The sequence below is a fragment of the Protopterus annectens genome, chromosome 8.part0 (assembly GCF_019279795.1).
Source record: "Protopterus annectens isolate FY-2018-M chromosome 8.part0, PAN1.0, whole genome shotgun sequence".
Classification (NCBI taxonomy): Eukaryota; Metazoa; Chordata; order Ceratodontiformes; family Protopteridae; genus Protopterus; species Protopterus annectens.
In genome coordinates, this window is record NC_056741.1 from 1,251,418,610 (window position 1) to 1,251,443,666 (window position 25,057).

Consider the following 25,057-nt stretch of genomic DNA (forward strand, 5'->3'; position numbering starts at 1 on the left):
CCTGACTTTGGAAATATAGAACTTAACTTTATTAAATTAAAAATCAACGCAAAAAGTTCATTAACATCACAGGCGGGTATATCCCACCAGGAAATATCCACACACTAGAAAACATACTTCACTGGGCCTCTAATACATAACCACAAGAAACAGTACTGCTGGGTGACATCAATATTGACTGGCAAGACTGTTCCACTCTGAACTCATCTCACATTAACCTTCATGAATTTACAATCACATTCCCTACAAGAACTGACAAAACTACCAAACGCCAGTCTAATCTTGACTGGATTTTGGTTAACAATCCCTCAACTAACTTCTCGGGGAGGTTGTCTTCCAGATGGCTTAAGCGACTACTTGCGAACCTTCTCATGTGTGCCCGCACCTTACAAATTAACCACACCTCTTACCATAAAATCAGGTGGGAAATCCTTCATCCCACAATTTCATCTCGGCCCTAAAAAGCTGTAAATGGGCATCTCTCAAACTGCTACCCCTAGATGAAGCAGTCAACTCATTTAATAAAACTTTTTTAGAGATTCTAGATTGCCGTGTTCCCTGCAGAACCATTACAGAGAGAGCCAGTTGGTTGAGTAAGGAATGCCATTCTCTTCTCAGAAACTAGGGATAAAGTTTGGGAACAATACCACAAACAAAACCCAATCCATAAAAACTAACATTTCTTAGAGCTATGTAACAAAGTTAAACTTACAGGACAAAATCAATTACGACATTAAAGAAAAATGTCATAATCCACACAAATTTGGGGCTGCAGTTGTCTCCAGGCAAAACCACCACACCCACTCCAACCTGTACCACTAACCCTGAAAACACTGCAGCACAATTTAAAACTTATTTTAAGTAAGAAACAATACTAGCCCTAGCCAATGCAAAACACAACGTCAATAGCCATGCCCCAATAACTCCCCATCTCAGTAAACCCTCTCAATACAACCTCAGTCTAGTTGCACTACAACCAGTAACTGTATATACTGTAGAAAAACTACTGTTGAAACTACTGTTCAAACTGAAACCAACTACCTTAGCTGCAGACAAACTACCAGCCAAATTTCTGAAAGTAGCTGCTGATGGAATAACTTACCCAGTTATACACCTAAACAGATCTATGTCAGAGTGCATAGTACCTGCTATATGGAAAAAATCTCATATAATACCCCTTCACAAAGGAGGCAACTCTGCCAATTTTAGCAACTACCGCCCAGTCGCTATTCTATCACCCCTATCCAAAATCCTACAGAGGATGGTCCATACTCAACTCATGAGCTACCTTAACACCCACAATCTATCAATCACACAGCATGGATTTCGCCCCCATTGTAGTACAACTACAGCCCTCATGTCCTTTACTAATACAGTCAACCAACTTAGAAATTCAGTGCAATTCGTATCTGCCATATTTCTAGACCTGTCCAAAGCATTCGATATGGTAAACAGCAACAAACTAAGCAAAAGTTCTCTCCTCCCTAAACCTTAGTACTTCCACTGTTACCTGGTTCCAAAACTACATATCAAACCGACAACAGGCTGTACTGTGGCAAAATCACCTGTCCACTCTCCTCCCAGTCTGCCTAGATGTCCCACAAGGCTCGATCTTAGGACCACTATTGTTCTCCTTCTGTACCAACAAACTCCACACCTACACTCACCGAGCATCTATGATGCGATACTCAGACGACTCTACCCTGATGTGCTCTGCCCCCACCATACAGGACCTCCACACCATAACCCAGAAATCATTTCTATCCGTAGAATCCTGGCTTGCCAATTTGCAACTCATTCGAACCCAAATAAAACAAAACTCCTCTGCTACCCATCAAGAACACAGTGCTCTCAGTTTTCACCCTAGAGTCCAAAAACAAAACTGTCATCACCCATGTGACGCTCTATCAAACTGCTAGGGGTCGAAATCTAAAATTTGATATCCACTTCCAGATAGCCCAAACTATCAAAAAAGTTCATAAAAAATTAGGCCTACTTTGCAGACACAGGAAACCTTTTTTAACCAGGTCTACAAAAGCTGCCATTACATGGACACACACCTCCTGTCACCCCTACTCTACGCCTTCCCCTGTACTAACCAACCTATGCAAATCCGACCTTACTAAACTAGACTTGTGTTACAGTAAAATAGCCAAGTTTACTGCAAACACCCCCTACAAAACGTACCATTGCACAGCCCTTAGGCAACTAAACTGGCTAGAAATTCCTCGGCTCCTCCAATGCAAGCAACTTACCTTCACCCGTAAAGTACTCCATGAACCAGATAAAACCCCAGCCCTTCAATATCTCCTACAACCCTACACCACCACTAGAACACTCTGTTCCAGTGACAAATCTAGTTTAAACCCACCAAAGCTAACAACTCAGCTGAAGAATCCTTATTCTCTAACATCATTCCTAAAATATGGAATAAACTACCCACTTGCATCTGCACCATAGTACAATTTTAAAAAGCTTCTGTTGACTCAAATCCTGGCTTTGTTCTTGCTACCCACCTAAGTATGTCCTCCAATTTTTTTACAAACCCTCTGATTTTCTTTAGATCCACACTTTACAGTACTATCCTATTATGTCTTCTTCATTTCCTATGTATACTTATTCTTTTACCTCAGTTTCAAGTCTTCCTCGTAAATATCATACTGTGCTTTTTAATATACATCAATATAATATATATTTTATATATATATATATATAATATATATGTGTGTGTGTGTATACATGTGTATAATTTTCTGTAATACCATATACTCTTTGATTTACAAATTTTCTCAAGATATAAAATTAATGTACATAAAACAAAGGCTATAGCTGTGAAATATACACTTGCACGTGAATTGGTTCAGCAATACTCAACTTAAATGGGGACACAATAAGATTAAGTGCATATTTTACAGCTATAGCCTTTGTTTTATGTACATTAATTTTATATCTTGAGAAGACCTGAAATTGTTTCAATGTTCCACAACACTGGAAGCTGTCCTTCAGGATTTATAAGGTATAAAATGTCTGCATATAAAGCCAACTTTTCTTGATTACCATACCAGTTATGTCCTTGAATTTCTGAGTCCTTCATTTTCTTTGCCAGTGGCACTAAATACAAAGAAAATAACAGTGGGGAAAGAGGATATCCCTACCTAGTTCCTAGACAAAACTTACCTGAGAGGAATCTTTCGACTTAAATTTTTGCCTCCAGTCTCTCACATGGCCTCCTTATTAACCTTATTGTATCAGGGAATGCAAATGCTTCCTTTTCCTTACTCATAAAATTCCAGGCTTTTCTGCATCCGTACCCAAACATCAGCAGCAGTATTTTCTTACATGCTGCTTTCTTCTGGATCAGAATTGTTCTGTTAATGTAAAATATTTGCCTTGCGTCTATAAAACCCTTTGGTCCATGTCTAGCAGTTTTGGCAACATCTTTGCCATTCATTTAGCTAATACAGACATCAGCACTTTTTTTTTTTTTTTTTTTAAATAATGGTTTACAATTAAAATTGGTCAGTATAACGCTGTCTGACAGGTCTTTACCATGTTGTAGGTTAATAGGTGTTTACTAAGCTGCTGTTCACAAGGGCCTGTTTAAGCCTAGACTTCCATCCCAGCGCCCAAGCCTATCCCTCTTTCACAAAAGCATAACTTTAAACATGTCAGAAACCTGTCCAAATTCAACACACACACACTCCAAATTCAACAATATACTAAATAGCGTAAATTTGGAATAACTTAAAAACTCCCTTGACTGTTCTAACAGTATTAGACCGTGTCACACCCTGTTACAGCCACCACGGCTTTCTTTCAAGATGGTGGTGCCTCCCCTTCTTTTAAAATACTGTTAAACAAAACCTCCTAGATTGCTATCACTTTCTAAGCTCCTAATTCCAAACTTCCACAGGAATACCAATGTCTCTTGGGAGACTTTCTTGTAGATTGATTATACATGTTTCTCTTATCTCCTCCTTTCTTAGCTGTTGGAGGTAGATGAGGCTCAACAATTAACTGTGGTATGCCTTAAATAAATTATTTCCATTTGTGTTTGTTCTTGATTTCTAACTTTTTCTGCAGTTATAGGGATTTTCATAAAGTTTTTGAAATATCTGTAGCACCTTTAGAAGGATATCTGCATAGTTTTCTTGTTACGGGCTCCAAGTTTGACGGTCCTTTCCACTTTTTGATGCCAAGTTGTGCTGAAAAATGCTGTGCACTGGAAATGTCATCCAAAAAATATTTAACTGCAGTCTTTCTAAACTTTTGCATATTACCCAGATATTCTCTCTCCTCTCTTTAGCACTGTATAGTTTTGCCTCTTCACATTCTGTGAGAATCTGCTTATTCTTAAGCATTGTAAGCCCCTCTAAATGATTAATATTTATTCCTGACCATATCTGTCTCTTATTTCTTCCCTTATTGTTAAAATCCATTTTCATTTTTTTCCACTCCACTCAGTTATTACTTCTGAAGACATTTGAATCTTCCTTAATGACTGAATAATTTCCACTACCCATTCCTTAAATTCCTTTTTTTAACAGGTACAGTGGATTTAAAAAGTGTACACATCCTGTTAAAATGTCGGGCTTTTGTGATGTAAAACAAATGAGACCACAATAAATCATGTCAAAACTTTTCTTGCTTTTAATGTGAACTATAACCTGTACAATTTATAGGTAGGTTCTAGGCTATTGGCCCTAGGGCTTATGTAAGTCGAGCCAAAAAGGTACCCTGGCTTTCGCCACCCAATAAAATTTTCCTGTGATTCTGTCGAGCAGAGCCATACAAGTGATCCCTGGGGTGAATTTCCTGTTTCCCATCCAGTCATCAAGATTTTTCTTGAGTGCTAATGAGGAGCTTTGTTGGATATAGATAGGTAGTTTGTTCCAGAGTATGGGAAGTCTCTGGGACAGGAATCTATCCCTCCAGCATGTTGTGTTTTGTTGTGGTGACCAGGTTTAGCTCCCTATAGGGTGTAGTTCTGCGGGATTGGGATTTCTTTAAGTGGAGCATGTCCAGTAGCTCTGAGTTTTACATAACTTTGTATGTTGGGCATAAAGATATGCAACAGAGTAAATCTGGAGTTTTTTTGAGACTGTCTGCGTAGGGCATCTGTTTGTTTGAGGCCAGTAATCCTCTTTGTGAGGTATTTCTGCGGCCTTTCCAGTTGTTGATGTCTTGTGAGGTACATACCAAAAGGGGCATTGTACTCTATAATGGGTCTAATGAGTGATGAGTTGAGGGGAACCATGACCCCCCCCCCCCCCCGGATGAGAAAGCTTTTGTGATGGTGTGCCACGTAGAAGGATTTCCTGACTACTGTGGTAATGTGATTTATCAAGAGAGATGACACTCCACCTTTGTCCCAAGGTGTCTTATCACACATTTTGAGAGTAGATTACAGGCTGTGAGATGGTTCATGGGTGCATAGTTTTTACCAAAAGGGATGACCATGCACTTTTTGGCATTGAGCATGAGGCCATGGCTTTGACGCCAGGCATCTGTCTCAGTGAGGCCCTTTAGTTAGGATGTCCACATAGTTAGGAGTTTTGATTATGGCTCCTAGTTTGCAGTTATCTGTTGACTTCATTAGCCAAAGACATTCTCTGCTGTCCTGTACTTCAGAGAAGTAGATAACAAACAGGAGAGGACCCAGGACTGAAACCTGTGGTGCTCCACTTGTCACTGGTCTGAGGTCGGATTTGGAGTCTGCTACTTTCGTAGTGTGGGTTCTGTCATTGAGCCAGTTGGCAACCCATCTTGTGACACAGGGATTTCTACTTAGTTTAGTGAGTTTATCTATAATTGCAGAGTGGGGGGTGGTGTTGAAAACCTTGGCAAGATCTAGATAGGCTGTGTGAACCACCTTGCCCTCGTGTACGGTTTTGGTGACTGCTTCAAAGAAGTCCAATCAGGTTTAGGAGAAATGATCTGCCTTTTACAAACCCGAACTGGGTGATGTCTAGAGTTTGAAGATTACCTAAGTTTTTGTTTGTTCCATAATGATGCATTCCATGGCCTTGCAGATCAGGCTTGTCAGGCTAATGGCGCAGTAGTTCCTGGGGTCCGTGATGGATCCTCCTTTGTGGAGTGGGATAACAGTCACTGTGTGCCATTCACTGAGCACAAAGCCTGAGGTGAGGTTATGATTGAATATGGTGCTTAGGTGGTGTGCCAGTTCTTTCTGTAGTTTGTGTAGAACGCAGTCTGGGATGGTCAGGTCCTATGTGTTCTTAGGTTCATAGGCTAGTACTAGGCTAACTGCCCTTGCGAGCCATTTTAAGCCTAGCCAGTTATCCCTTGTGAGATTCAAGCCCTGTACCTTGTGTTTGTAAGGCAAACACCTTAACCATTAGGCCACCCACCCAACCCACTTTGGAAAGAGTGGATGTCCTTCAAGGATGCATCTGCAGTCATCACATATGGGTTGTCCTGCCTCAGGCAGCCCTTTGGTCGGCCGGATTCCAAAGTCTGGGTCCGGCGTCGGCTGATGTCGCCCCCTCCCCGACGTCACAGCGCCTGGTGTATAAAAGCGTCAGCTGACGCCATCTTCCTCTGTCTTGCCGCGTGGTGCCCGAAGCAGTTCGCAAGTGCCGGTCGGCCAGCTCCTGTAAAATCACTATCCGAAGACTTCAAAAGCCAAGTACCCCGTTGGGGACTCTTTCTTGCCTCAGCCGATGTCAGAAAAAGTTAATAATTGTTTAACTTGTGGGAAACAAATACCTCATAAGGATTTCCACTCTTAATGTCTCCCCTGCTTAGGCCCAGACCACGACGTCTCGGCCTGTTAAGCCTGCGCTTCCTTCAACCAACGCATTCTTAGACGTCGGTCGGAGTTCGCAGAAGAGTGTTTTGGGGTTAGTTTTTCCATACAAAATGCCGTCGGAAACCCCGACATCACATTTAATTAAGAAACTGAAAGACGAGGAGCTGAAACCGCGGCTAGGCCTACCACGAGTGTCTCTGTCTCGGCTGATACTGAGTCCTTGGAACTTCTGAACCCTGAAATAATACAACCGACAGCCTCGGCCCCGGAGGCCCCTACCGAGTCGGTTACAGGATTGCCTTCCGAAACTGGTGTATTGGAATCTTCCGACACCATATCTTTAGACAAAGCTACACCAGCACGTGGTGCAGCCAGGCCTCCTGCACCCATGTCTATTAAGGCCTTCAGGGCTTAAGCTGCAAAACACACTAAAGCCATGCCTCCCAGGGTTATTCCTCAGGGACCCCCTTCTAGTTCACAGATTCTAACCTTAGCAGAGGACTTTATCTCTTTAATTAGGGGCTCTCAGCCCCATCCGGACAGGGGCTCCCCAACCCCCTCTAGACAAAAGGCCCAGGGTGGATCCTCCTGATCCCCTTTCCTCAGAGGAGGCCTCTGATGGCTCAGATCACTCAGACTACCAGTAGGAGGCTTATTCGGCCTACTAGGATTCGGATGCAGAGGAATCTATTCCCTCAGCCTCCCCTCCTGAAGAGCTTTCCTTTGGGGAGACACTTCACACTATGAGAGAGCATTTCAAATGGCAGGGCCAGGAATATTCCGATTCCAGGAAAAGACTAAACTTTTCTTCATTTACCTCAGCATAGACGTTTGGCTATTCCTCCTGTTTTAAATGTCATTGATGTGTATTCTGACTCTAGTATGACCCCTGACACTCTGCCTCCGGCCCCTGTTAAGCCCGATAGGTATTACAGGGTCCCAGACACACAATTTTCTTTACAAGGCCCACTCTGCTGACCCTGAAACTATTTCACAGGGCCCTAAAGGGGTTGCAGCTGTTACTACTGAGAACCCACTCCCCTCTGCAAAGGAGACCAGGGCATTAGAGAGATGGGATAAAAAAGGGTATACTTCTGCCACTCTCTTGCTATGAGGGCATTAAATTGTCAATTTCATATGATACAGTATCAAGAATATTTGTTAGAAGAAATGCATAAGAAATTGTCTTCTGAACCCCTTGACCGTAAATCTCTTCAGGATCTGGTATGTAACTCCCAGCAGGTTAGCAACCATTTCTTGCAGTGTGGTTATGATGCATTGGAAGCTTCATGTAGGTCAGCAATGACAGGTGTTGTCATACGTAGGCATGCTCGGCTGAAGGAACAATCTCTGCCAGACCATGTTAAAGCTAAGCTTTTGGATGCTCCACTGGAAAAGCAAAAGTTATTTGGTTCCACTGCTCAAGAAGTCCTTAAGAAATTTGAGGAAAAGGCAAAATCTGTACAGTTAAGGATTTTCTTCAAGTCCAACTGCCTAGATTCAGCAGAAATTGGCCTTCCAAGAATTGGTCCTTTCCGGACACAGAAAGATTTCAAAGGAGCAGGAACAGGCGGGCCAGAGGTAGAGGGCAGGCTAGGGGCTCCTACAGAGGCCGTCAATGGCAACCTCCAATCCAGACAGGCAGTTCAGGACCTGCAACTGCTGCAGAAGGACAATCTCAATGACTTTGCTTTGACTCCGCCAACCAGGGCTCAGTTAGAAGCACCTTTGGGTGGAAAGCTTTCTTTATTCTCAAAAAATTGGCACAACATTACAAGAGACAAATGGACACTCCAAATAATAGACAATGGATACAGGTTCCATTTCCACACATTGCCAAAAAGAAAAGGCATGCCAGGTCTGCCACCAAGTCAAAGGGCAGAGGCTTTGAAACAAATCTCAAACTTACTACAAATGAAAGCCATAGAAAAAGTTTCTATTTCAGAACAAGGCCAAGGATTTTACTCCAGGCTATTCCTTTTTCCAAGAAAAGAGCATCATTGGAGACCAATTCTCGACTTGTCCGCACTGAATACTTATCTCGTTGTGCCAAAATTCAAAATGCTGACTCTGCAGCAACTCCTTCCCATGCTGGCCAAGGGGTCTTGGCTGGTGACTCTAGACCTCAAGGAGGCATACCTGCATGTTCCTATCAGACAAAGTTGCAAAAGACACCTCAGATTTCTTGCAGGGTCAGAGCATTATCAATTCTCAGCATTGCCCTTTGGCTTATCTGTTGCGCCCAGAGTATTCACGAAATGCCTGGCATCAGTAATAGCACACTGCAGACTTCAGAGGATTCAAATATACCCATATCTGGACGACTGCCTTATACAAGTGGACAACCAACAAACTTTGATAAAAGACTTAAATTTTGCCATCAATCTTCTACAGGCCTTGGGATATACAGTCAACATGCACAAATCAAGACTTGTTCCATCCCAAAGAATAACCTTTCTGGGTGCGGATCTAGGTACAACCACCCAAATGGCTTATCTCACAGAAGAAAAACAGTCAGCTACCGGATTACTTCAAGAATCTGACAAGACAAACTCAGCTGACTGCAAGGAAAATCCTGCAGGCCCTGGGTTACATGGCATCCTGTATTCTTTTGGCTCCACAAGCAAGGCTACATATGAGAACTACAGTGGTACCTAAGGAGTTTATGGACTCGGCACAGTCACAGTTTGGAAACTTTAATCCCACTCATTCCATGCCTTCACAAGGAATTTCTGTGGTGGGCGCAGGCCAGCCAGTCCAACAGAGGGTTGCCCCTCACAAAGCCAAAAACCTCCCAAACTATTACAACGGACGCCTCAGACCTAGGTTGGGGAGCACACATGGAGGGCAGAGGTATCCAAGGACAGTGGTCACGAAAGGAGCTACGCATGCACATCGAAAAGAAATGCTAGCAGTGATACATGCAATCGAGGCCTTCAAACTCTCTCTGCATCAAGGCCACCTATTAATAAGGACAGACAACACCACAGTTATGTGGTACATAAACAAGCAAGGAGGTACCCATTCCTACCCTCTTTGCAGACTGGCAATGAATCTCTGGGATCTTTCCTTGAAGCTCAATATACAGCTACAAGCTCAGTTTGTGCCAGGGAAAGACAATACACTGGCGGACAGCTTAAGCAGAAATATCATGGATGCGCACGAGTGGATGCTGCACCCAGACATCTTCCAACAGATAACACAATCTTGGGGGAGCCCAGACATAGATCTATTTGCTTCCCCCCACAATCAACTGAAGAAATTCTGCTCAAGGACATACCACCCACAAGCGTGGAAAGTGGACGCCCTCTCTTTCAGCTGGAGAAATCCGACAGTGTATGCAGTTCCTCCTATCCCATTAATGACCAAGGTGTTACTGAAGATCAGGGCAGAGCAGCCAAAAGTGATTCTGATAGCTCCAGACTGGCCAAGACAGCACTGGTACCCACTGCTAAGGAGCATGTCACGTACGAAACCATGGCCTCTACCTCTATGGCCACTTCTGCTGACACAGCACAGATAAAAAATCTACATTCCAACCTGGAAACATTGCAACTAACAGCGTGGAGAATACCTTGACTCCTCCTCAGGATAAGCTATCCCAGAGAGTGAAGGATATTATTATGGAAGCTCGCCGCCCTTCCATAAGAAAGGCGTAGTCAGCAAAATGGAAAAGATTTCTCATCTGGAACACCACAGACGGCCTAGATGCGAAAGTGATGAACATGGCACATATCCTGGAATATTTGACAGAAATGTTTCACAATGGTCTGTCTTACTCTTCTATTAAGATTCATGCTTCTGCAATTTCAGCAGAGTACAATACTGATCCACCTGTCTTTTCTCATCCTCTCCTAAGACAGTTTCTAAGAGGAATCAAAAACATCAAACCTCCTCGAAAACAACCTTTTACCTGCTTGGGACCTTAACTACGTGTTGGAAAAACTAACACTGCCTCCATTTGAACCAGCAGCATCTGCAGATCTGCAGTACCTTTCATGGAAGACTGCCTTTCTTCTGGCAATAACCTCAGCAAGAAGGGTTTCGGAATTGCAGGCTCTGATGGCAGTTCAGCCATTTATTATTTTTCACCAGGACAGTTTCATTAAGAACTAATCCTACTTTAATGCCAAAGGTGGTATCCAGGGTTTCATTGAATCAAGCCATTCACTTGCCTACCTTCTTCCCAAATCCACAAAACAAAGGGGAGAAACTGCTGCACACCCTGGACATTCACAGACAGTTGCGCTACTACTCGGACAGAACTAAAGGTTTCAGAAAAACTGACCAGCTGCTGGTAGCATATGCTGCTGGTACTCAAGGAAAAGCAATTTCCAAACACAACATTTCAAAATGGATAGGAAATTGCATTTGCTTTTGTTACTCATTTCATGGAAAGTCTGTACCAGCTAACATTAGACCTCATTCTACGAGAGCCACAGCCACCTCCACAGCCTTCTTAAGAGGGGTGGCTACAAAGGACATTTTGGAAGCTGCCACATGGAGCTCCGTGCATACATTTGCCAAGCATTACAATTTACCTTTATATTCCAGATCCAGAGCAGGCTTTGCTACGGCTGTCCTGCAGGGTATCTTAACTACACCATCCTTTTCCTAGTTCCTCCACCCCCAGATTGGCTATGGTATTCTACTCATATGTGATGACTGCAGATGCATCCTTGAAGGACATAGTACAGTTTTGTACCTACCATAAATGTAGATGTCCAATAGGTATGTATCTGCAGTCAGGTTTACCCTCCCTCCTTCCCCTCTGTGGTATTCCTAGGGTGCTTATCCCTCTATTAGCTAGCTGGGGGGATCTATTATGGTGTATTGTTTTGTACATATAGATATATATATATATATATATATATATATATATACATATATATATATATACATATATATATATACATATATACATATATATATATATATATATATATATATATATATATATATATATATATATATATATATATATATATATATATATATATATATATATATAGATATAGATATAGATAGATAGATAGATATATATATATAGATATATATCTATATATATTTTTTTTTTTTTTTTTTTTTTTTGCAAATGTTTGGATTTTTATTGCATTTCTCCAAATTTAGCCTTCCTAGAGGGCACCTGGAATCTGGGGCAAGAAACTGAGGAAGATGGCGTCGGCTGACGCTTTTATACCCCAGGCGCTGTGATGGGGAGGGGGCGACATCAGCCGACGCCGGACCCAGACTTTGGAATCCGGCCGACCGAAGGGCTGCCTGAGGCAGGACAACCCATATGTGATGACTGCAGATGCATACCTATCGGACATCTACATTTATGGTAGGTACAAAACTGTACTTTTTTACCTGTGCAGCCGTGATTATAGGAACGTTGCATTCTTCCAGTATAGAGATGGGCCCTTTGGGGGGTGAGGGGGGGGGGATTTGGCGCTGAACCTGTCTGCCAGAATGTCAGAAATATCAGTTGGTTCTGTATATTTAATGTCATTGTGCTGCAACTCCAAGCAGATCTGAGCATTGCCATTGAGATTCTTGACATAGCTATAGAACGCTTCCATGGTTGTCTTTAGAAACAGTGGCATTTTTTTACGGTTGTTTCCCCTGATGGAAGGTGGGGTGGGATGTGGCTGTCTATGGTGATTAGATTGTGGTCGGATCTGACTGAGGAATTTACCTCTGGTGTGGAACACTGGTCGCCTATGTTGGTCTAGGATATTGCTGCCCCTGGTAGGGGTGTGGATAAGTTGATCGAAGGCATTGGAATTTTTTAAATTGAAAAACATGCAAATCTGTTAGGGAAAAAAAATAAATAAATAAAATGTACAAAAAGCTTGTTGCATAAGTGTGCACCCTTAAAACTAATACTTTGAAGCACCTTTTGATTTAATTACAACATTCAGTCATCTTTGGTAGGAATCTGTCTGCATGGCACATCTTGACTTGGCAATATTTGCCCACTCTCTCTTGCTAAAATCCTCCAAATCTGTCAGATTGCAAGGGCATCTCTTGTGAACAGCCCTCTTCAGGTCACCCCACAAATTTTCTATTGGATTTGTGTCTGGCCTCTGGCTGGGCCATTCCAAAACTGTAATCTTCTTCTGGGGGAGCCTTATTGTTTTTTGGATGTATGCTTGGGGTCATTGTCGTGTTGAAAGGTGAAATTCCTCTTCATCTTCAGCTTTCTAGCAGACACCTGAAGGTTTTGGGCTATAAGTGAATGATATTTGGCAGTGTTCGTAATTCCCTCCACCTTGGCTAAAGCCCCAGTTCCAGCTGAAGTAAAGAAACCCCAAAACATGATACTGCCACCACCATGCTTCACTATGGGGATGTTTTGATGATGCAAAGTGGTTTTGCACGGAACGTACCTTCTTGGAATTGTTGCCAAAAAGTTCAGCCTTGGTCTCATCAGACCATAACACATTTTCCCACATGCTTTTGAGAGACTGTTTTATTTTGCAAATTTTAGCTGGGCATGGATGTTTTTCTGTCTAACAAAAGGCTTCTGTCTTGCATCCCAACCCCATAGTCCAGACATAGGGAGAATATGGGAGATTGTTGTCACATGTACACAACCAGTACGTGCCAGAAATTCATGCAACTCCTTCAGTATTGCTGTAGGTCTCTTGGCAGCCCCCCTGTCCAGTTCTCGTCTTGTCTTATCAATTTTAGAGGGACGTCCAGTTCTTTGCAACATCACTGTTGTCCCATATTTTGTCCACTTTTTGATGACGGTCTTCACTGTGTTCCATGGTATATCCGATGCTGTGGATATTTCTTCTACCCTTCTCCTGACTGATACCTTTCAACAATCCGTTCCCTTTGATGCTTTGCAATCTCTTTGCGAACCATGGCGTTTGCTGTACCAGGCAACTGAGTAAATGTCGGGAAAATTTTACTAGGACAACTGAACTTTATTTGGCGTTACTCGGAGTCTCTGTAATTGGCAGTTGTGTACCCAAGAAGACTGAATGCCATGACCAAATCAAAAGGTGCTTCATAGGTAGGTACTACGGTATCTGCCCGAGGGCATTTATAACCCTAGCCAGTGTGTGTCTGCTTTCGCCGCCCCATTGATTAACTGAGCCTCTGTCAAGCAGAGCCAATGAAGTGATCCCAGGGGTGTATTTTCTGTTACCCATCCACTTGTCAAGGCTTCCCTTGAGTGTTAGTGAGGGGCTCTGCCTAATGTAGTTAGGAATTTTGTTCCAAAGTATGGTGAGTCTCCGACAGGAATCTTATCACCCCAGTATGTTTTATTTATTGTGGCGAGGTTTAGCTCACTAGAACGCATGGCTCATGGTGCCTTGGATTTCTTTAGGTGGAGCATGTCCATCAGTTCCGAGTTGGACATTGCTTTGTAAGTCAGGCAGAGATGACCTCTGAGTAAGCGATACACCACTGAGTACATCTGGCAGATTTTTTCAGTCTGACTGCATAGGATATATGTTTGAGGCCAGTAAACCTCTTGGTGAGGTGCTTTTCTGTTTTTTCCAGCTGTTGGAAGTATCTTGTGAGGTACATCCCAAATGTGGCATTGTACTCTATGATGGTTCTGATGAGTGACTAGTAGAAGGGCACTATAACCTCTTTATTTCTAGATGCGAACCCCTTGGTCATTAAGTCTCTTATTACCTCTTCTGTATTAAGGGGGCTGCTGCCTATGTGGTAAATTAATTTGTGGGCATTTTGTTTTTCCCAAACAGGATGACTATGCAATTTTTGGCATTTAGCTTAAGACCATGACTTTGACACCAGGTGTCTGTCTCAGTAAGGCCTTTTTGAATGATGTCCGTGTCAGCTGGAGAGTCAGTTATGGCTCCCAGTTATCAGTCATCAGCTGTAGTCCTCCTGTGTTTGCCTGTACTTATGAGAAATATATGCCGAACAGTAGGGGTCCCAGAATTGAGCCAGTTGGCAACCCATCTTGTGACTTGGGGGGTTTATGTTCATGCTGAGTTGCTCTATAATACCAGAGTGAGGAATGGTGTCTAACGCCTTGACGAGATCAAGGTAGGCTGTGTGAACCACCTTTCCCTCGTCTGTGGCCTTGGTGACTGTCTTGAAGTCACCCAGGTTTAGTAGGCATGATCTGCCCTCAACAAACCCGAACTGAGTCGGGTCTAGTGTTGGGAGGTTCCCAATGTCTTTGTTAATGAGTTCCATGATGATGCGCTCTATAGCCTTGCAGACCAGGCTAGTCAGGCTTATGGGGCAATAGTTACCAGGGTCAATTGTGGCCCCTCTTTTGTGGATCGGAATAACCGTTGCTGTGCGCCATTCTTTGGGCATGTAGCCTGTGGAGAGGCTGAGGTTGAGCAGCATGCTTAGGTGGGGGGGTTAGTTCGTTTTGTAGTTCTTGCAAGATGCAGCTTGAGCCACCATCTGGCTCCACTGATGCTATTTTTTTTGGCTTTTGAAAGGGCTGTTTTCACCTGTGCTTATGTGATTTCTGGGACACTACACTTTTCCGGTATTATGGGCCCTTTTCAAGGTGAGAGGGAGATGAAGTTTGCACTGAATCTATCTGCCAGGATGTTGGCAATGTCAGTAAGTTCAGTATATTTTGTGCTATTTTGCACTAGCTCAGAATATATCTGTGTGTTGCTGCATAGATTCTTGACATAGCTAAAGAATGATTTGTAGTTATCTTTTGAATCCTTGGCTATTTTTCTTTCTAAGTTAGCCTTGGATGATTTTATGATGGACCTTTCCACTGATCAGGGATGTCTTTCTTTCTTGGGATTCTCCACTAGTTTTTCCTTTTTCCACCAGACTGGTTTCCTTCTCTTAGGGGAGTGAGTCTTGGTTTTGCTAGGGATGGCACGATCCATGCATCCTTGTAGGTGCTCAGAGTGCAATTGTAAAGGATTCTGTATCTTGGGCAGTGTTATCCTTTAGCGTGGGGGCTGTGAAACTTACCACCTCTGCCAAAAATAAGGTGAAGTTTGCTTTAGAAATGTTTTTCATTGTGGTTTCCTTGGTTGGGGGTGGTGGTGGGGTGTGGACATCAGGGTGATTAGTTTATGGTCTGATCTAACCAGTAACGAGTTTACCTCTGGTATGGAACATCTGTCGCCCATGTTGGTGATGGCCTCTGGGAGGGGAGTTTACCCAGCTGATCCAGGGCATTTGAGTTGATAAATACCAGGACGCGCTGAGCGTGGGAGTTTGTACTAAAGTAGTTTTCCCAGTTAATGGTAGTGTAATTGAAATCGCCCAATATCAGGGTGTTCAGTAGGACCTTTGCCTTTCTGGAGACACTGGAAAATGTGAAGTGGTGGTCTTGGGTCATGGAGGGTGATCTGTAGCAGGCCACAATTTGCATTGCAGATTTGCCCGATGTTGGCTGCACATGGATGATCTCAGAGGTATCCTGCTGCGCTACTAACCTGGAGGTGTGGGTATCCTTGATTATGGATAACACCCCCCTCCTTTTGTGTTTCTGTCCGTGTTCTGTGGCTAAAATGTGTGGTATGAGTTATAGCCTAGTAGTGCTGGAGTGCTCTCTGAAGTTTTGAGTTAGGTTTCAGTTACTGCACAGATGTTGACGTTTTCCATACTTAGGAGTGCTTCGAGCGCATGCTTTTTGAGATTTAAACTCCAGGCGTTGAGTAGCATAACCCTAATTTTTTACTTGTGCTGTTTATGGAGGTGGGTTTGAATTTTGAGCCATGCCTAAAAAAGGCATTATGGGGGCAGCAAGAGCCTTGGCCAGTATTCGAATGCCAAGGGGTGACAGATGCAAGCTGTCTCTTGTGAAGTAACAAAGCGTGTCGAGCATGTCATCCCAGGCTGACAGACACTGGATCCCCTTTGAATGACACCAGAAGCTTAGCCAATTGTTGAAATTAATCATTTTTTTTTTCTTTATACTGAGGTATCATTCTTGGTGAGGGCAGGATGCTACTCGGGGTTTGGGTCACACCCGCCTGGACTACATGATCAGAGAGCTCTTCAATGTCTGTCTTCATGTAGTCCAGGGAGGTACATCTCGGGTAATTTTCACCAACATGAACAATGACAGTCATATTTGTAATTGTTCTGGAGTGACCTGAGTGCTTGTATTATGTGGCGGATTCTGGTTCCCGACAGGCAGCTAACAGTAACCTTCTCCTTGTCGAGCCTAGTGAGTGGGGTGTCAGTGTGCCTGACTATTGAGTCACCTATTACTAGTGTGTGAGGTTTGTTGTTTCGCCTTAAGGGCTGTGATTATGCGGCACATTGATTTTGTGTTTGTGTTGTCTGGTTTGTGACGGGAGGTACAAGTTTTGTGGGTGTCTGCGTTGGAGCTCTCTGTTTTTGCAAGTTTATATTTAGAGACTCTGAGTATGATTTCGTATATTTGTGTATTTTTTGTCAGTGCTGGTTTAGTAGGTCTATGTGATTCTGGAGGTGTGGTGCAAGTGTTAACCTTCTCCTCATGACTGTCTGTTCCAGTCTTGAGTGGAGAGACCTTAGCCTCCAGTTTGGCTGTATAATTGCATCTCTCATATATTAGTGTTTTGTGGAAGCAGAGGGCTATCTGTGTACATGAGGCAGTTGTAACATTGCCTCAGGATACCCAGATTCACCAGCTGGACTGGAGACTACACCTGAAGTTGCCCTTTGGTCATGCCTGAATAGTAGAGGGAGCTGCTTAGTCGCTTGGTTGATGAGGGGTGGATAAAAAGCCTTGCCCTGCTGGGCAGTCAAATCTCTGGGTATATTAGTGCTTGCTATTGGGTCTGAGCAAGTGCTGGAATGTAGGATGTGCTTTGAGTGCTTAGGCTGAGTGTTAGACTAGTTTCAAGTGAAAAACTGAAGAGGAGACTTAGTGGAGCCGGGAATAATTTAATCCTAGCTAACCGGTGCTGCCTGGTGCACAAAACTTTGCAAAAGCGGTTTTTAAACTATTAACTTCTGGGCTGGAACCACTCCTCCAGGAACAGATGGCTGCTCAACGTTCCCCTTTCTCACAGGTGAACAGAGAAACTTCCCTGTATCCAAGTAAGGTATGGGCAACTCAGAAACTTTTAACATAGCCCTGAATTCAGCAGTAGCCTGAAAACTGGACTATACTAGCTTAGAAAGGCGGGAAACCAGGATTTTCTTTTTGGAAAATTTAAGGCAAAAACAGTCAAGTACACTTAAAACAGCTTTAAACGACTACAAGCAATCAGAAAAGGCTATCGCACTTTAGTGTGTAGCCTACAACAGTTAAACAATTTAAACAAAAACTTTTTAAAAGTGCAGGCAGTTAAGTACAATATGTGAAAAAGGAAGCTTTTAAATTACAGTAAATCACTAAGTGCTGGAAAACCGTTAAGTACAGCATGAAAGTACAGAAAACTGATAATCACTCCAAAGTGTCTCTCTTTTTTTAAGCTAGAAGGCTTGTCAGTGTAAGCCTTTCTTGTGCTTTCCAGTACGTTAGTTACAGGAAAGATGGGAAACTATCGCAGATGTGGTCTTTTAAACCAGAAAGTTGAAAGATATGGACAATTTCTGGAATGATCAATAAACTACAGTTCCTGGGCCAAGAACCACTCCTTTTATGGTAGACAGGCTACCTAGTACTTACCACTTCCACTGATGAGCTAGAAGGCTTCCCTCCAACACATAAAGGCTTGGGGGGCTCAGGAGCTTACATAGAGTCCTGGATATAGCAAGTCTGTATCTGGACTAGATAAGTTACAGGAAAGGCAGGAAACTAGCTACAATTTTGTTTTTACTGAAAAGCAGCAAAAACAGCAGTGAATAAATTTCAAATGTGGCAAATACAGTTTAAATACAATTAAATTAACAAATGACTAAAAAAGTGCAGAAGGCATTAAATTAAAAGGCTACTAACAAGCAGTAATAAGTGCAGAGTAAGAACAACTGAACAGATACATTGAACAGAAACTAAGACAGTTGCAGCAAGAGCAGCTGAAGATAGATATATAATATATATATATATATATATATATATATATCTATGTGAGTATATATATAGTGTGTGTGTGTATATATATATATATGTGTGTGTATATATACACACACATGTGTATATATATATATATATATATATATATATATATATATGTGTGTGTGTGTGTGTATATATAATGTGTGTGTGTGTGTGTGTGTATATATATATAAAATATGTGTGTGTATATATATATATATATATATGTGTGTGTGTGTGTGTGTATATATATATATATACCTATATATATATATATATATATATATATATATATATATATATATATATATATATATATATATATATGTGTGTAGAGAGAATACAACCACAAGGGGGGCGGGCAGTTTCAAAGCCACACAAGGGACAGAAACAATACAGCACCATACTATCACTTTGAATAGATTCCAACTTTGCAGCTCACTGTGCAATCAGCTCAGCAGTTCACAGACAACAAAATGCAAATTATTATTTAAGGGTGTACAGCAAGCAACCAGCTGCTTACGTTTTTATTTTATTTCTTTTCCGAATTTATTATGGTCTCTTTATCGCAAAAAAAACCTGGCATTTTAACAGGGGTATGTACACTTTTTATATCCACTGTAGGTGTAAAGGTGCCATTGCCTCATTTTTAGTATCCTGCATTTTTATATATTTTACTGGAGCATTATTTGTTACTGGATGTGTGTCAAACATGCATTTATGTTTGGTCTAGCCCAGTTGTTATATATGGAGGAATAATTTGTAAATTCTGAGATCCTACTTTGGAATTCATATCTGCCATGATCTAGAAGTAATATTCCCTGCTGAAAGCTGAAGCTTTCATAAACATTTTTTTTCGAGGTAGAATGTGCCAGCAGAATCCTCCTCTCTTGCCACTACAAATCTTCTGTTGTCTGTCTTTTCCCCCTTTTCTATCAGTACTGGAGATCCTGAAGCAGTTAGTGAATTTACTTCCCCTTTTCTTTGTCCTTGATATTCTGCAAAATATCCATCCTGAATTTCTTTCTTTATCAATTTCACATACTCATTTTTTACCAGATGCATCTCTTAATAGCATTATTGATGATATGGACAGTGCAGCCATTTATAATTTATTACAAACATTTTGTACATGAGTTGTTATAAATCTGTATTTCCATCTTTTCTGTTATGTGGACATAATAATGTTGGGCAGGTTGATCTTTTATACACTTTCTTCTGGTAATCTTTGTTTCCACCTACATCGCATTTTTCAAAACGTTTTGTTTTAGATGGAAATGTTCAAAAAAATTCATAACACCCCCATAACATATTAATTTAGGACAAACAAAACTATGTACATCTTAAATGAAATGTAATCCTCCAGATATGAGGAATTACCCCAAATTGACAGCTGCACCCACAGGTATTACCCAACATAAAATTATGGTTATACGTTCTAAAACACTTGGTTAGAGCCTGTGCTTCCACTTAAACCCTTTTGGTATCTGTTTTTGTCCCTGTTAAGGATGAGAAATTCTAATAATAAAGAGTTGGTAGGCCGGGATTTGAGCTATGGCCAATTGAGTAGGGGAATCCAATTACTATTGACACACCCCAATAAAAATGGTGAGGCAAGAGGAAAAATATACTATTGGGAAAAAATAAAAAAGGAAGATAGGATGACTTGGCAAGAATTTGAACCGGAATACAAACACAAAGGGGTAGCAAAAATTTTGCGGGTTATTGCCAGTACTAAACAGCATGAAAATGAAATGGAAAAGAAAGATATAAAAAAAATCAGACTTAAGATTAGTAGAAGCAAGAACAGAAAGGCTAATAATTTCATAAGCAGACTTTATAAAGCATTGCTGATGAGTAGAAAAGTAGCCTGAAACATGGCAAGAGATGATGGGATGTAGAAATGTCAGAAGAAATGTGGAGAGAAATTTGTGTAGCAATGAGACAAGTAACTAACTCCAATAAATTGAGAAAATTTGCACGGAAATGTCTGAATAAATATTTTTACATCTCAAAGTTCAGTAAAATTTTTCTGGGGTAAATTGTAAAGTGCTTTAAATGTGAGCAAAAACATTTTTGTGAAGTGTGATAACTTGGATATCCCATAAAAATTTACAGGAGCCGATGTGAGTTAGTGGGATATGAATGGAAATAGCAGGATATAGATTTCTACAGGAATTAGGTAGGTCAGTTGAAGGATGGGGCTGCAAGGGCTACAGTGTTGCTAGCTAGAACGTGCAAAAAAGCTGTAACAAGGAGGTGAAAAACAGTAAAAGAACAGGAAAAGTTGTTATGGGATTAATTCAAGGGAAAGCGAGTTGAGATCAGAAAGGGGAGAGAAGTAAGAAATATTAAAGGAAGTCGAAATTAGATGTCTAGTAGTTTTAAGTGGTGGGAAAGTGAGAATAAGACCAAGAAAGCGTTAAATTGTGCACTGCATTTTTGTTTAAAAGAAGGCAGGTGTCTGTAAAAGGATTTGTAACCCTTTGTGTTGGCTTGGACCTGCTGTATTAAAACAGATTAGTATTACAGTGTTAAAATATGAGACCCGGAGAGGTAACAGCTAAGAGGAAGTAGGTGTGCATGGATGGTCTACATCCTTGATTTAAGATAGTTCTGTTAGAAAGCTGCTTTATATCCTTTCTGAAAGGATAAGTTCCTAAAGCAACAGATTGCCAGCACATAAAAGTCTCTCCCTTTAAGGCAGATCTTGATGATAGGAATGTGCGGGCACACATTAACCCAAGGGTTATGTACTGCTCTGCTTAATTTTACAAGTGAACACTAATAAGTGCTTATAAAAAGAAGGCCGTCTATGCTTAGATATGTTTATGGTTGTTAATCTTGTGTATCTGTGGTCACTTGCTCAGTATTATTCCTGTGTTCCTTTAGGTGTGTGCTCTTGGAATGGGTTAAGGGATTCTTCTTAACTTGTTGGTGACCCTGTGTGCCAGAACCTACACAGAAATACTGCATATGGTACATGTTTTGCTTCCTTTTAGAGCTGCATATTTTGATGTTTGCACAAAGTCAGCTGGTACTTAATCTAGGCATTATTTAACTTCACTAGCAAGACTAGATTCCTGCCTGTGGCTATTTCCTATTCATTTTTAATGCAGTGGCATATTCATGCTATTACTGTATTTGTGCTGGTGTTGGGTATCTTAACACATCTGTACTATTCCTGTATACACTGTTGCTTCTTTTTCCAGTTAAAAAGATGTTGCCATTTTTGTGATATTAACTGTTATTCAATAAAATTTGACAGCAGGTTTGCAGGAGGTGTAAAAGTCTGCTGGCTGTCAATATAGTTTTGGCTATTGTTCATTGTGGGGTATTTGGTGTGTGTCTCCAGATGTTTTCTACATTGTGCCGACAGTGTATAAAAGGAGAGGGGGGAATGTTAATCCCGCCACCCCAGAAGAGCATCCCCTGCCTGGAAGGTGTAATACCACAATGCTCTGTTGACCATTGCACAATGACCCAGACAAGTTCAGGCTGAGTTGAATGTTTGACTTTAAGGTTAGGTTGGTGGTGCAAAGTTGTATACTTGCTTGAAACTCCAAATACATCTCACTTAATGTTTTCCTGAGAAATGCCAGACAAATGAGATTTGGCTTCTTGCATGTAGGCTTCAGCAGTTTTACTAACAGAATATCGAGCTACATTGTCAGCATCTCATTAGGGTTGCGTACATGTTAAGCTTTTAGAATAAATAATGCAGCAAATGTCCAGAATGCATCTGAATGGAGTTGACAGTATATCTAGTATAATTGTATATTTCTGTCAGTGTTGTCAAATCTGCAGTTTCTCTCTTGTTGTGAATTCTTGTAACACCCTCTTTTGTAGCATCAGTTGTATAACAATTTTCGTCTGTGTTTACTTTCATTGCAGTACTGTTTCTGCAATAGTGAAAACTGGGCACTGTATCTTTGTGCTCACTTGCACGCTAACGTGTATGTAATTAACTGTGCAACTTGAATGTTCAAACATTCTTTGCTTTTTGAAAACTCAACTTTATCCTTTTCATAATGATGCCACCACCATAAACTCCCTGTAGTGAGTGTGTCATGGTTGAGCTTCAGAGTTTGATGGATTTTTTTTTTAGAACTGTCAGTGAGTGAAGTAAGTCGGATTTTTGCCAAACAAATTTCTGTATTGTCACAGCATGGTGTTCCAATTTTCTTTTATTTGACACTATTTGAAAAATGTATCCACTGGGGTTAATCAAGAACTGGCGTTCATTGAATAGAAGGATTTATTGAATTGTTAATGTCTTCTGTTTATTACATGCTGTATTGTGATTGTACAGCACTAACTTTCCATTTTTATCATTAAAGGTTGAGGAAGCACTAAAACTACATGGTAAGTCCCATTTGTTTTTGGCTTCATTGCATTTGCTCTTTAAATAAATACCTGTCATCATGCTATTAAAAGCCCATGTGACTGTATGTTTTATATTAATCATTATGACTCTGTACTAAAGTTTAGTTGACAGCTTTTGGTTATCCTGATGCAGGGTGCTACACAAAATAAATTTAATGCCAAAATGTGAATTTCCTTGTATATCACTTTTAGATATGTACAAGCCGTGGTGTGTTGGCAATTGAGTTTACTGACCATTATTCTTAAGTTTACAATTAGAACTGCAGAAGTCTTTGCCTGTTAAAAGTATCAGTCAATCTGATTGGAAAAAAAAAATTTCTTTCTAAAAGTAATATTCGTGCTGTAAGTAATCAGTCTAATCATGCTAAAGCAGTAGGGTTGATGAAGATTTGGTGGCACCACTGGTTGCTTTTAGTATATAGCTTGGCTGGAGAAAATTAGATGCATTTCCTTTCATGGAAGGTGGGTACATGTTGACAAGAAATTGCTAACCCGGCAGCTGAAGGAAGTAGTTTAAACATTTTTTTTAACAAGTCATCTTATTTTATACATAACTACAAATTTAAAGCATCCTGTTTAGGGTGTTGGTCTTCTGAAGTTGTCTGTTTCGTCTTAGGCCAAGTGAGAGTCGGGTAATTGAAACGTCTTTCTAGTAATTTATGTATGTAAATTATATAGGTGTGTGTGTATAATATATATATCTATATCTATATATATATCTATATATATATATATATATATATATATATATATATATATATATATATATATATATATATATATATATACATATATATATATATATATATATATATATATATGAGAGAGAGAGATGTGTGTTTTCCTGGAATTCATAAATTCCAATGCTTTGAATCAACTTATCCACACACCCCACCAGGGGCAGCAATTTCTCCAAAGCTAACTTCGCGCTTTTTAAGATAGGACTGGCAAACTTCACGAGACCTATGCCGATGGACAGTAGAGGTACGACACCTGAATCCTACACAAATGCACTTTGTACGCACCTACATGAGTGCATGCATCATGCTATCCCTAACAGAACCAAGCTTTTATCCTCCAAAAAAGGAAGCCAATCTGGTGGTCCCCTGCCATAAACAAGCACTACAACAGAAGAAAGAAACTTTTGCAAAAAAATAGTAAAATCCCATGATTGGAGGAACTCCCTGGTCAGCCTTAGTAAGAAGCTGAGATCCCTCATATAAAATTCTCCAAAGCTAGTTATGAAAACAAAATCGCCACTGATTCTAAAGACAACCACAAAGCATTCTATAGTTATGCCATTAATCTCATAGGCAATACTCTGATCTGCTCTGAGTTTAAGCACAATGGCACGAAATATATAGAACAAACTGATATTGCCAACATCCTGGTAGATGGGTTTAGTGCTAACTTTACCCCCCTCTCACCCCCTAAAGGGCCCATCTCTATACTGGAGGAATGCAAAGTTCTTGTATTCACGGCTGCACAGATAAAAAAAAAAAACACTCTCCAAAGCCAAGAAAACAGCATCCATGGGGACCGGGCAACATCCCAGGCTGTTTTTTCCATGAACTTCAGAACGAACTGGCTCCCCACTTAAGCACACTGTTCAGTCATAGTCTCACATCAGGCTTTGTGCCCACTGATCGGTGCACAGCAACAGTTATCCCATTCCACAAAGGTTGAGCCACCACTGATACTGGGAACTATAGCCCTGACGAGCCTGGTCTGTAAGGCCATGGATTGTGTTATCATGGAACTCCTAAAGAAAGACATTAGTAACCGCCAAACTCTGGACCCCACCCATTTTAGGTTTGTGAAAGGCAGATCATGCCTCTTGAACCTGATCGACTTATTTGAGGCAGTCACCAAAGCTGTAGACAAGGGTAAGGTGGTTCACACAACCTATCTTGACCTCGCCAAGGCTTTCGACACCATCCCCCATT

At 41.1% G+C, this 25,057-nt stretch overlaps 1 protein-coding gene across 1 annotated transcript in view; it reads left to right on the plus strand.

Moving 5' to 3' along the window:
- LOC122808456 overlaps nt 1-25,057 on the plus strand; it is a 447,437-nt gene that overhangs the window by 31,836 nt on the left and 390,544 nt on the right. The window contains exon 4 of the mRNA XM_044079416.1: nt 23,066-23,090. Within this exon, the coding sequence (XP_043935351.1) occupies nt 23,066-23,090 (25 nt within the window). The remainder of the gene's footprint in view (nt 1-23,065; nt 23,091-25,057) is intronic.